General features: G+C 36.7%; 2 protein-coding genes across 2 annotated transcripts in view; one reads left to right on the top strand and one right to left on the bottom strand.

Moving 5' to 3' along the window:
• Window positions 1-332: 332 nt before the first annotated feature.
• Window positions 333-8439, top strand: LOC137403178 (WW domain-binding protein 2-like). The gene is made up of 5 exons (XM_068089413.1): window positions 333-488; window positions 6028-6130; window positions 6322-6553; window positions 7188-7334; window positions 7915-8439. Exons 1-5 carry the CDS (start codon window positions 427-429, stop codon window positions 8115-8117), a joined length of 747 nt encoding a protein of 248 aa, XP_067945514.1. The 5' UTR covers window positions 333-426; the 3' UTR covers window positions 8118-8439.
• A 713-nt stretch (window positions 8440-9152) lies between these two features.
• LOC137391348 (protein sidekick-2-like) overlaps window positions 9153-13755 on the bottom strand; it is a 78271-nt gene continuing 73668 nt past the window's right edge. Inside the window, exons 45-49 of the mRNA XM_068077799.1 lie at window positions 13429-13689; window positions 12446-12557; window positions 11092-11124; window positions 10723-10843; window positions 9153-9907 (exon numbers count right to left, since the gene is read on the bottom strand). Coding sequence (XP_067933900.1) covers window positions 9554-9907; window positions 10723-10843; window positions 11092-11124; window positions 12446-12557; window positions 13429-13689 — 881 coding nt within the window. The 3' untranslated portion in view covers window positions 9153-9553. The remainder of the gene's footprint in view (window positions 9908-10722; window positions 10844-11091; window positions 11125-12445; window positions 12558-13428; window positions 13690-13755) is intronic.

Here is a 13755-nt window from a genome sequence, read left to right as displayed (position 1 = left end):
TGCTAACATTCAAACGAAATTAGCAAGACTGACGTAAATTCCGCGAATATATAAACTTATTTGAGAACAATAATAAATGGCAGTTTTAAGTTAACTGTTTTTAAACGAACAAAAACAAAAAAAAATTAACATTTGCTGATGAAAAATCACATATTTTGAATATCTTCTATTTAATAAAAAAAACTACAAGTATTAATAACTACGTACAATGTACAGTATTTACATCGGCTATTTCCGTTTGTTGAAAAGGTAATAATATATGAGTACATAAGTCACATGGTTCCGGTTATCATTGACGTCTTCACGTTTTAAACAAACCATTGTAGGATTCCGGAATCATGAAAGTTTGTATTACAGTATACTCGGATTCATAGAGAGTAGTTCGATACTACAAGTGCTTCTACTGAATAATCCAACGCAAACGAAATGTCGTTGAACACAGCACATGCGTTCAATGGAGCAGGTGTAGTGTTGTATAATGGTGAAAGGTACGATAAAGAGTGCGTAAACCGTATAGGACATACCTGCAGTTTCTCAGCGAAACCTGACTTTTGTCAAATTTAATATAAATTTACATTTTCTCGTTTTTAATCATTTTCAATTTAGTATCTTCAAAAATCATTTCAAAAAGTATCTTCTCTCGCTTCAAGACTACCCCTAACCTCCGATCATGTTCTTGCAGTTTTCATTTGCTCATGAGCCATGTGCCATTTTAAGTGTCAGTTTTCTTGTTATTTAGTAGTCATGCATTAGCTGAGAGATAGTTATATCACAATTTTTGTGATAGCTTTTTATGGCAGAATATGAATCTGGTCATCTCGGCGTTGCTGTTTTCTTTTATCTTTGTTTGCGCTTCAACTATTCCAAAGCGTCTTTAGTTCGTGTCCACTTTTTAATATTGCTGTTTTTATTGTAACACCTATTTTATTTCTTTGCGAAAAAGTATCTTCTCTTGTTGTTTTATATTAAAATCCTGTGGGATGAACATTGATCCTGCTGTTCACCTAATTACAGTACACCCTCAGGATACGATGTTGATCCGTTCCAATGCTGGCATCGTATGGTGAAAAAATCGTATGTAGGGTATAGAAACCATTGTAATTAGGTATACAATGCAAAATAAAAATGGTAAAAATCGTCCAAAATTTTATAAAAATACTGCACATACTGAAAATTAGTAACAAAATAGTATGTTAACTTTAGTTACCTACAGTAGCTGTATTGTATTAAGTGCACCTAGTGATTATGATCTGCATTACTGTGAAATGCAACATCATAATGTGTGTACCAAGTGCAGTACGTACGGTAAAAAGTTCTTACCTTCAAGTCGTACATATAACATAAACTTTCAGTTCATTTCAAATAAGTTTAGCTTACTAAACTCACATTTGAAACTGAGTTTTAGTATGTTTTTCACCTATTTTACTGAATTTCAACTTTATATCACGAAAATTTTATTCCTCATCAGTTGCTGTCTTCACTTTCACATTTAGCGTGTCTGGCTAAAACCTTTTTCGACCTAATTCAACAAGAAAGGCCGAGCGATGCAGTTATCGAAAGCGGCTTTTCGCATACTTGACTATTTAATGACCATCGAAAAAAAATGAAATTTCATTTACTATGCAGCACGTACATACCTTTGGAGTAACGTGACTTGAACTGATACATGTAGCGAGTAGAGCAGAGAAGAGCCAAAGACATATCAATGCTAATTATGTTACAGTACACTTAAAAAAACAAATTTAATACGTAATGAAATGGAATTTTTTGGCAGGCTAAAAGAAGTTGTCTAATCCTGTCCAATTTTTTCGACTGGTTTTGAAAGAAAAAGTTTAACGCTTTAGGGTCATGAAAAGCAGAAATGGCCAGGAAAACACAGCTTTCCTGCTGGTACAGAGAGTGTTCTAAGAAAACAAGCTAACTTGGTGCAATGTAGAAGATAGCTTACTTGATCACTTATTGAGGATGATGCTTGCTGGTGCAAATCAGAAAATTTCTAGTGAGCTAACGCTTGTAAAAGGATCCAGAGAAGGTTGTACAGTAGTTTGTTTTGTTTGAAATGTGCACAAGAATCAATGTAACCATACATGCAGAGGTTTGTACGTATTTATACCCTAGAAGGCAGGGCTTGAGCAAGTTCTAGAAAGTAATGTGGATGCGTCAACTATCTTGAGTAGCTAATCATATATGAGTTACATACACACAATGATTTGTATTTACGTATTAGAAAACAGGCCCACCTGCAAAGACAATTAAACAAGAAAATAAAACATAAAATCAAAATGAAATAAATAAAACGTGAAATTAAATAAAACATGAAGTGAATAAAACATGAAAAACATGCTACACAAAGAAGATGAATTAATGATATACATTATACATACATTGTACAGTATCGTTTTTATGTACCAGTCCATACCAGTAGACTTGAAATATTGAATGCTGATCTCGTGCATGACCTCGAACTCATTCAAGTCGTCTGTCCTAAGCTCCTTCTTGTGTTTGCTTTGACGAATTTCTTGTTTTTAATAACAATCACAATTATTAATTGATTACGACCATATTCCTTGGCAATATTAACAATACAAGCACCTTCTTCCTATTCATTTATGACCTCCAACTTTCTTGTCATAGAAATCATTTTTCTTTCGTCCTGGAAGGGTCTCAGATTCCATAGCTAACTAATTAAATATAGATACTTGTAGTTATATACGTATGCTAAATAAAAGTCTATAGCAAAATGGAGTATAACACTAAAAATGAATATTTGTTCTTGCTTTACGCACTTTTCACAAAGTTTCCCACGTGGAATGCCGACCTGAGAAAAGTTGGCCACTGTGTCTCTTCTAAACGTTGTGAACATGTTTTCGATGTACCGCATCTTTGTTATTTCGACGTACGTAATAAGCTCACCGACTGCCAAATTTGAACTCCGGCGAAAGTTTTCTTGAATTCGTATGGTGAAATAAAATTCGTATGGCGAGGTGAAAGTTTCGCCATGTTCAACTTCGTAAGGTGAAAAAATCGTATATCGGGGTATTAGTATTCTGAGGGTGCACTGTCATCTGAAATTAGAATCTACTTCATGATAGATAAGTCAACGCAAATTTTCAGCTCCTGTTAGTATCATTTTCAGTCTGATCAGCTTATATGAATATGCTAGGTATGGGTGACAAGAAAGAACTATTGACATTGAATGGTGCTAGCTGACTTTTTTTGTATTGTAGCAAAATTACTAATTTAGGTGTAACTGTGTCAGTAGAGTTATGCTTGAATGTCTGTCTCGATTGTAGTGGAAATCTCTAAATGCTCTTTGAATCTAGAAGCGGTGTAGGTTGATCTCTTATAGCCGTAGCTTCCCATGAGTTCATTGTCAATTAACTCAATTTTTAATTAATAACATGTAGCCTTTTTTGCTCTGAGAGTACAGCTAAAAAGAGTGTTAGAATGTTGATAAAGCAAGAAATGCTAAGAGAGTAAACTAACATGATTGATTGAAGGATATAATAGCTTTACAGTAAAAGGTTGGCTAAAAGGACTCGCAACAATCATAGTAAAAATGGAGTTATTTAGTTTATTCACTAGTCAGGGGCAGGTAATTCCCATTCACTGTCGGCCACCCTGATTTTATTTAATTGCTGATTAAAGTTTAGGCACTGCAGCACTTATCAGCCCTAACAGGCTTCATTGTTTGCATGTAATGACTTGCTGTAATTCCATTACATAATGTTGTGTAGGGATTAAACTTATTTAATATAGAGGCTAATGCATGGAAAAACATACATTTTAGCCTATAGTGGCTACAAATTAGTGTCAGGGTTTGTAGCAGTTTGTTGTTCTTAGCTGGGTCACTCAATAACTATAAGCTCACTACTTCTGATTGCATGAATTCTTTGAAGAATATTAGCCAAAAAAGTAATTTATTTTGCAAAGAAAGCCTTATTTCAAAAGCCCATTCAAACTAATATGAAACTTGTATCATGACATGATTACTTGCTGAATGTAATGCAAATATCTAACTGATACTTTTGGTTTTAAGTTAATTCAAAAGGTCGCATGGAACTTAAAACGCTACAATATAGAAAATAGTTCAAAATGTGGAAGTGGATCTGCTGAAAATTTTGTAGAATCAAAACAAAAAATATGAAAGCAAGTACTGTACATGTCAGTAACTTTTAACATCTACAACTATCACTGCAATTAGTCAAATTCATTGCTAATATATTCTCGAGTTAATTTATTTCACAATCACTTCATCACAAGATATATTAAATGCAAATAATTTACCATGCATCATAATTGATTTAAAAATTATCTGCAGTATTATAGTATTTCACAGTTCAACATCATTCAGCAATCCATACATACATATGCTATACGCAAGAACTTCGTGCTTCTAACAAAACTCGGCTTTGCATTCGTTGTAAAGGAACAATGATCAAACAATTGGCTTATAGTTTCTGATCAGGGCTGTGCACATTATTGTTTATGTAGGTGGCATGCACAGTTTAAATATTCTTCACAAACTTTTATATATATTATATATTTACCATATTTATTTGATTCACTCAATGTATGAACTGCTTAGCAAAAAAATCACTTACTTTTTCTCTCACTGGCACTTATGAAATTCCAGTCTCCTTGAGCAATAACAATGTTTACTTTATCAATCTGGTATAGTGAGTCTGAGTTACCTACAAGTAGGTAGATTACTATGATATTACTTCGATGCTTAGTAAGTGTCATTGGTTTGTAATCCAGATCAGAACCCTACTATTACTAGGCGCAATCTCTTGTTTTCAAGATAAAATATGAAATCATCGCATTAGGCTTCTTAAAGATAATACTTATATATGTAATTAATTTTGCCTTATACCAGATATGTATGTGCAAATGTTAACATAATAATCTATATGAACTTTCTTCTCGGGCCTACTCGAGTCTCTCAGTTCTAGATTTTCAAAAATGTGGTTAATCTTCTTTAAATGATCGTTGAAAAACTTTTTTAAATTGATTTCTTAGGCTCGGTTCAAGATGTCATGGTCAGGAGGTTTAACTCGATGTTAGAGATTGTTAGAGATGTTATTATTTTTGTAGATGCAGATCAAATCTGCATCTCCAAGTGTCACTACTTTACTTCTTGGTTCTCAACTGGCTGATGCGCTATCAACCATATTGTTATTTCTTGCATATTGTATGCTATTTGAAAAATAACAAGTAAACAGTCATTCTAACTATAGAAATTAGTCTTGGCAGTTAAGGGCTTGTCAATATTTGCCATAGGTTTCTTCTTTTCAACTTTTCTACATGGTAGGATTACCAGTCTATTTAGAACTCAGCCTATTTTACTGCCTTCGAATTTTTCTTACGGTTACCGCTGCAATTTTGACATGCATTAGTCTATGAGAATTCTGTCACAGACCAATCCACCAATATAACTATCAATTAAGTTACCAGTAATATTTTCAGAATCATTGAAAATTGACAACAAGCCCAATAAACTGGAGAAACTAATTTTACGAAAACAACTAATATGCTAACGTAATGTTAAAAAGTTTATGCTTAAGAATATTTGGGTTAGAGCGATGTATAAAGTGCAATATTATAAACATAGTAAGAGGGAACAAAATGTCTCTCCCTCACAAACTATCATTTTGTGTAGGCAGTGTTTGAGATGAGCTAAGTATGATGGCAAACAGTAAAGCAGAAAATAACACAAATTAACAACGTATTATTATCTGCTCATCAGCTCCCAGCAACAGAACTCTTCAAACAACATTTAAACTAATGTTTTGCAGATGAGGATTTGCTTTGCAGGTCAATCAGAAATGTCCAGGATGGTCACTTTTATCATTCATGTGTATGTTAGTGAGGTCAGGAACATCTGTAAATGCTCAACTAGTCCCACAATCCAAAAGTAAAACTGGTCAAAAGGCTCTCAATAAATGAATGTCTCTTAGACGCCGCTAGCATATCTTTTGGTTACTAAACTGTGAATATAACTTAAATATATTTGCTGTTCTCCAGGATTCTCCTGTTCACAGAAGATGTGAGGCTGGCGTTGTCAAACAGCAGTGTGCCAGCGTTCAAAGGTGAAAAGAAAGGAAAGATCTATTTGACATCACACAGAGTGAGAGTTGTTATCTATCCTAGAATGTGTGGATGTTGTACTCATTGGAGATTCTGTTGCTCTTTATTTGGATATGAAAGCTAAATATAGTTCAAAAATAATTTTTTCAATAAGATCTCTAATGATTTTTAAAGGTTTATTTATTTTTAAAAAATCGTCACCAAGACTATGTTCAATTGTTGTCTTTATAGATTATATTCATGAACACTGACCAGAGAAATGCGCTGCAGTCATTTAGCATTCCGTTCACGTGTATGAGAGATGTTGGTTTGGAACAGCCTGTCTTCGGCTCAAATCATATCAAAGGTAAAGTAGTGGCTGAGCCTCATGGAAATTGGGTCGGAACTGCAAAGTTTCAACTCTACTTCTACAGCGGTGGAGCTATCGACTTCGGTCAGGCCATGATGAAGGCGGGCCAGTTAGGTAAGAATCTCTGAAGCCCCTTTAAAAATGAGAATTCATAACTTGGATCACACTCTACAGTTTTAACATGGTTCGTGTGTTGGCTGGCTCTTCCTAGGTTGTCTTGTGCCACTTATACTCATACTTGGCTCCCCATGCCTCTATTCAATTTCAAGTCATCCTCTAAAGCATCTCGGCATTCATTGCGGCAAATCTGTTACACCACCAAGTGCATTGGCTAATCTACCAAATACAGACATTTTGTCTATTGGAACAAAACCATAACTTGTTAAATATTACCTATTGTTGCTCTCTTTTAGTGTGTTAGTTGTTTAAGAAACTAACAAAGTCTATAATAACCATGTAATGTTACAAATATACACACAACTTTTTGGTTGACCCAAATGTTTGGTCAACCAAAAATTTAGTATTTTTAAACTCAGGTACATGAATGATTTTCTAATCTTGTGTTTGTTAATTACAGTATCCACCAGTTTTAATGGTTTCAGATGTTATTGGTTTTTTTAGCTATTAGAAAACTGAAATTGGGTGTATTCGTGATTGCTCGGGGTGCATCCACTGTGTTGATGTTTGGCACTTTTGCTCCAGACTTGGTGGCAGATAAAAATGCCTGATTCTACTTTTCTCTCTGCAGCTTTGAAAAATAGAGCCCCGCCTGCTGCCGCTCCACAAATTTCTCAGCAAAATATTTTCCAAGCTCCACCACCTGCTTATGGGCTAGTTTGTGGAGATCCAAACTATGGTTGGTTGCCTTACTCGGCGTTCCCCTCTGCTCCACCCGGTTAGTATATTGGGATTTTTTACTGGAGTCAGTTCATTCCATAAAATTATGAATACACTAAGCTAGTTTGAATCACCGTTGATCAGCTTCATACTGAGTGACTAATACAAACAAGGTTGCAGCATCATAATTTAAGCAGTCAAATGTGTGAAGGAGAGGCTACTGTTAAGGCGTACCACGCATGTTGTAACTCAGAAAGTTCCATCATGTAAGCAATGTACTTTGAAGTGCAGAAAATTCTGCTACGAAATGATTTGCTGTTAAAAATGCATAAACATATGTAGCCAATTGTTTAGACACTCGATTTCAATCAATTCTTGCAGCTATTGAGCATAAGTGATCAATTGTCAATATAGGTTGTTTAAAAATTGATGATCTCACATCAAACATATTTATAGATCACTATGAATAGAGTTATGCCCTAAACAAAGGCAGAACTCAGATTTATGCTGCAACCATTGCTTATGTCGGGGTCTAAAATATGTGGAGTTGTTCTACTTTCGCAGGGTATTTTTGTTGTGCTAGTAGAATGTTAATTGGATCTCAGGTTTAAGTTTATAACTTACACTGTTTTACACAGCATCAGGAGTGTACATGACAGATGCTCCACCTCCATACCCTGGTATGATGCCTGCCCCACCCATGTACACCCCACCTGGCACTGCGGGCAGTCAGCAGATGCCCACAGCTTACTATGATCCCAACCAACCAAATACTGTCTATGCTGCGGCAACAGCACCTCCAGAGTATGACGAGGATTTATACAGCAAGAAACGTGTATAACTGAGTCTGTTCAACTGAATTCTTTATAAATCTAATCGCAATACATCTGCAAGTGCAAGGCTTAAAATACGTATTTGTACACATCACTGGTAATTCTGTATTGTTTCCAAGTTCGTTGTGTTTGTCTTTGGGTATAAATCAGTCGTCTCTGTTTTAAGTTTTATTCAAGGAATTCAGTAAGTGATCTGTCTGTAAAATTCTCTATTCTATATTCAGTTTGAGATGTACTATTTTTTTAGTCTGTCAGCTATTTTTCTATTTGTTGTATTTATTAGTTTTAAAGAATATTGAAGACATACTCACATAAAACTGGTGGTCTCGAGCTTTAGAAAACGAGCTATTCACGACACACGAGTCAGAGTCTTGCAGAATCTTTACACAAACCCTTGTATCTATTGTTGCCGAGGTTTCATCATCACCAAAATACCACCAGTATTTTTCTATTATTAAGTTATTCATACTTTGATATCCAGAATAGCTCGGGAAAATTTTGGAGATTATTCGTGTGGGTAGGATGTACGGAGTTGCCGTTTTAGTCTTTCAGCTGCTCCTGTACATATCAGAATGCAGCTAAAACTCCTAGCTTAATCATAGGCAATCATATTCTACATTAAGTCTTATAACGCTATTCAGACAATACAATGGCTGGAGCATAACTGGACCAGTAGAACTCCGTGTTCAGGAATATAAAGCAAAGGCCTGACAAGATTTTAAAGACTATTTAATAATATTGAGGATTCTGCTAAGAGTGTGTTAGAAGGCGGGAATACTCTTAAAGTGTCTTGTGTGCTAGATTTACCTTCAAACTACTTACCACCAACCATTCATCCGCTACCAGGTATGTTATAGTTCCACACTACATCAATGAGAAGCCTGCTGCCAATGGAGTAAACAGACCCATAAACAAAGTCTTATGATTGTTAGTATTTAGTCTATCTCCAAGGCATTGATAATATAATGGGCTTGTCTAATAACATGGCTGAACTGATCCAAGGCAAAATCTACGAGTGATAAACAACACTGTAAAGCTTGATTTTGCTCAATCATCTGTTGAACACGAAATATTTATATTTTCAAGTACATATAAACAACTGTATAAAAATTGCTTGATTATGTGGAGTGGTGTTTATTCCATTAGCACTAACCTCAGAGGGAGATTACTTAAACTAGGGTAAAAAGGGACTTGAGCTTCCAAGGCAATCGACTGCAGTACACTGCACAGCCACATAAAGTGTCAGAGTTTGCTGAGAACATGAAGTAATATGTGAAATGGAGCCATTGTAAAAAAATTAAAAGATACAAAAATAGCTAAAGTATCCTTTTGAAAAAAACTGTTGCACAGATTTAGGATATGGGTAATAGCCATGAACGATTGAGGGAATGAGATATGCTGTGCTGCTCACTGACCCACCAAAGTCAGCTAGAGAAAACTTCAATTATACAAATGATGAAAAGCCTGGCAATGGACCGCGTGTACCAGGAGTAAGTTCTGGAGAAGTATTAACAAGGTGCTGCCTGCTGCCTTGTGAGTTGTTTACAAGGCCAGTGGTTGACCTATAGTGACTAGTGGAAGGAGCGCGACTGCTTTCAGCTTCGCTGTCTGTGTAGGCGTACATGTTTGGCTGATGCCGGCCTCTTCCAAAAGAGTTCTGCCATGTTCGCTGGACAGCACCTGACTGTACATATGGATTGTATCCACCATATTGGTAATTGTTATAACTAGAAGTTACAGAAGCTGCTCCAGCCTTGTCGATGTCGTCTTCACTGCTATCCGATGCACTACCATCTCCCTACAAACAATAATGCATGTCTCTATAGCTGGTCCTTCACTTCTGCTTATCATCAACCCAAGATATCATATGGCCAAAAATGGACTATATACCATTGACTATTCTCCAGAAAAGGGGAGTGTTGCTGTTGGCATTAGCTTGCTGATCGAAAGCCTTGAGCGCCATGCAACTGGGTAACTTGCACGGATGAGACATGGCTGATGACCTACACTTAGATCAAAGGCTACGAGGCTATAAAATGCAGACTGTCACAAATGAGCATCAGCCATGCGTGTGTTCAGTCTGGAATAACTGATAGTTGATCAAGGACATTGGCAGGCCACACGCCAGGTAGTCAGGGACCCTATTCAGGAACTTGCAAGAACTTCAGGAAGATGCATAGATTTGACATGGAGATAGTACATGCTTTGACAGTTAGACATAAGGAACTCTTGACACTTACAGTAAGCCTAGTTATACCCAAATAATTTCCTAAAATGTACATGGATAAATATTACCCTCCATCCTGAGCCACTCGTGAAACGAGATAAAAATGTAACCACACTTTTTCTAATTACTTTGCAATGGACTTTATCATACACTCCTGGTCATGAAATCCGAACTAAAGCAAAACAGTTTTAAATAATTCATCTCAGGTTTATCTCATGTTTTTAACAAATGTTTGTAGAAGGCGTAAGTTTAATGCAAACATGCCTTGCTGAACATGACAACATTCCGTTTCTCATTCCTCACAATTTACTCAGCAATGTACCAAACTATGGATGATTTCTACTAGAGCTCTGATACTGTACGAGTACAGGGCTAATGGCACAAACCTTAGCATCATCTTCACTGGACAAGTCCTCTTTTTCTGTAATGCTGCTCTCATCATAACCAGGTGGAGCTGCTCCGGCAGCATACTGGACAGCGCTGGGACTTGGTCGAGGAGGTTCATTCCTGCAAGGAGAGAAATAACTGATAGTAAGGACCTAACATACTGTGAATGAAAACCTAATCCCAAACTCAGTGTGAAGTTCAATATAGCCACTAACTACCCTTTGCATCTGTAGGCAAACATAAGAAAGAGTGCAGCCCAGCGTTAATTGATCTTCAGGCATTAGAAAAGCGCTGATAGTTATATTTTTATGGAACAGGAAACTGCCATTTCAGGCACCCTGACCCATCGACAGCAGTGTGTGTTATACCGTATTGGAGTTGTTGTCTTTCGATGCATGGCACTAGAAAGAACGGAGAAGGTAAGTAAGGGCATTGGTGCACTCAAACCCAATAAAGTACGGCTATACTCAATCAAAACTAAGCGTTTAACCAATGGCTATCATTGCTTGAAATGAAGAGTTTCAAATGAGTGTTTCGTTTGGAACAAAAAAAATCCTCTAGGAAATGTCATTATACTACTTGTGTTATTTCAATAACACATTTATAGTTGAAGAAATAAATACAGCATTAGAGTATAACCAGACAGAACGCTAGTCCCCTTGTTCTACCCATCAGCCAGTGTTGCAGAGTAGGCTTGCTTAAGCCTTTAAGTATGCACAATTTGCTAACGACTAACCCATCACAGGACTTATAGAAACATTAACTATGAGCTTCAACCAGTATTCTTTAAAAGGCCACAAGAAGGATGTACTGATTCAAAGGCTCTGATAATTTGGTTAAAAATCCTTTGGACTAAGTAACTATAAAAATTTATAGTTTTGTTTTTATTCAAACTATAAAACAAAGTTGATGCTTGCAAAGGTTTACCTGCTCAGGATTGAGTCTCACATATTTTGGTATAGATATTTAGCGGATTAAACGAACTCCTGTACTTGCAGCAGGGCATGTACTAGACTGCTGCATTACTTTGTTTTATAATGCTGATCATGGGTAAGTTAAATAATAAATTATAACCTTTTTACAACACATGTTTGAGAGACGCATAGGAGAAAATAACTCCAAAAGGTTTTAGCGAAACTAATGCCTTGACAGTCACACATGAAAAGATAACTCCAAAAAACTATCGTGAAACCAATGACTTGACAGCCATGAAGGAAAAGATAATTCAAACAAGATTTAATAAGACCAATGATGGTAGCACATACAGTCAGCCCATAGTTAAAGAGAATAGTTAAAGAGAACAGTTAAAGAGAATAGAGTCCAAAGCGTGAAAGCATCGCAGAGCAATGAGCTCAAGATTAATTCTGTTTGAAATGACAGAAAGAAAGGAGCTGTCACCGATGACTGTATTACGTAAGAACTCGTTGTAGCCATTAGGCCAGTGGATGCAGTGTAATACTATAATACCATAATCCACAAGCACTGGTGGAAGGGATATTGTGTGTGTGCACGCAGTTCATGTCCTGTAAGATGACTTCTTCAACTGTGTTATCAGCTAGCAACAAATGCACCAGACATTTGGCAATATTGTCACACTCATGTAGCAGACAGGAAAGAGTGCAGACAGCAAGAAAAGGTCGAATAATGCAAGATCATTCTAGCACTAAAGAAAACACTGACAAACATAATTTTCTATCTGCTAATCGACTTCATTAAAAATACCTGTATTTAGATCCTCGACGATTTTCTCTTTTAAAAGACTGGTTCATTTCGTATGTGTTATAGCCATCGACTCCAATCACATCCTGTTCGTATGCTTCCTCAGCTTGTTTGGCTGTAGAACATGGCAATAATAATTTAACATCTTCGATTGTTTTTGTTTAAGATATGTAGACAGTGCAGGAGTATGCAAATAAACAGTGATATTGGCCTTCATGCTTCAGAAATATTAAAACTTAGAAATATGTTTCATAACCAGTAATGTCATGTTAAGCCTGCTTCCCATATCGGCTGTGAGACCCCGGCGATAATCTCGCATAGCAAAACACTTGCAGCGCTAGGCTTATGTGTGCATAAACTGCGTCACTGATTACCGCATAAAAATGTCTGCTTGCCATGCCGTTTCAGAAGTGCGGACCTTCACCTGTACATTGCACTTTGGGAACGTTTTGCCCGCGGCTCCTTGTGAAAGTTGAACAGCGCTGAACTCTTGCGTTGACCGCCAGTAACTACCGGCAGTCAACACGTATATATCTGGTTCAGGGGCATGCGCCGTATATGGGAACCAAGCTTTAGAGTGATAATAACTTCCACAACTCTACTGTCATAAAGCAGTAATGTCTCATGGCAGTACAGTCACATGACTGTACTGTCACATGACCGTACTGTCACATGACTGTACTGTCATAAAGCAGTACTGTCTCACAGCAGTACTGTCACATGACTGTACTGTCATAAAGCAGTACTGTCTCACAGCAGTACTGTCACATGACTGTACTGTCACATGACTGTACTGTCACATGACTGTACTGTCACCCAGCTCTCCTGTTACATTACTACTGTCACACATCTGCATTTCTTACAGCTGACCATTGACCCCTAAAATTAATCAAAGTGCTGAAATTTAAAAGTACTAAATATTGCATTGGAATTATTGTGGTCTTGTCAAAGAATTTTGAAACTAGAGTCAAGAGACAAACACATACCTCTCATCTTGTAATAATAGCAGCAGAGACTCGCTGTGATGATAATGATGATAACAAGGGCGGATAATGCAATGATGACCAAGAACCATGTAGACCTATAGTAGGGTTCGACTTGTTTGGCATCGGTATGATTTCCTAATCCAAAACTATTGAATAGGCTAACTCTGAAGCCGCTGTAGAGGTTTCTGACAGGCAGTACATCTGAGCTCAAAAGAACCTTGTTAGCACTTGCGTCTGATTCCCGGTGCAGATACTGCCAGTCTGTAACGGAGACAGAGCTTACAGTTAGTAACGGATGATACAGAGCTTATAGTTAGTTAGTAACAG

This window comes from Watersipora subatra, chromosome 1 (assembly GCF_963576615.1).
Source record: "Watersipora subatra chromosome 1, tzWatSuba1.1, whole genome shotgun sequence".
Classification (NCBI taxonomy): domain Eukaryota; kingdom Metazoa; phylum Bryozoa; class Gymnolaemata; order Cheilostomatida; family Watersiporidae; genus Watersipora; species Watersipora subatra.
This window is presented reverse-complemented; position numbering and strand designations above follow the sequence as displayed.

Bases quoted from the DNA above. Each gene is read 5' to 3' on its own strand.
- LOC137403178 (XM_068089413.1), top strand. From the start codon at position 427: ATGTCGTTGAACACAGCACATGCGTTCAATGGAGCAGGTGTAGTGTTG. The intron at 489-6,027 runs GTACGATAAAGA...GCTGTTCTCCAG, and splicing joins GTGTTGTATAATGGTGAAAG to GATTCTCCTGTTCACAGAAG. The intron at 6,131-6,321 runs GTGAGAGTTGTT...TTGTCTTTATAG, and splicing joins TCTATTTGACATCACACAGA to ATTATATTCATGAACACTGA.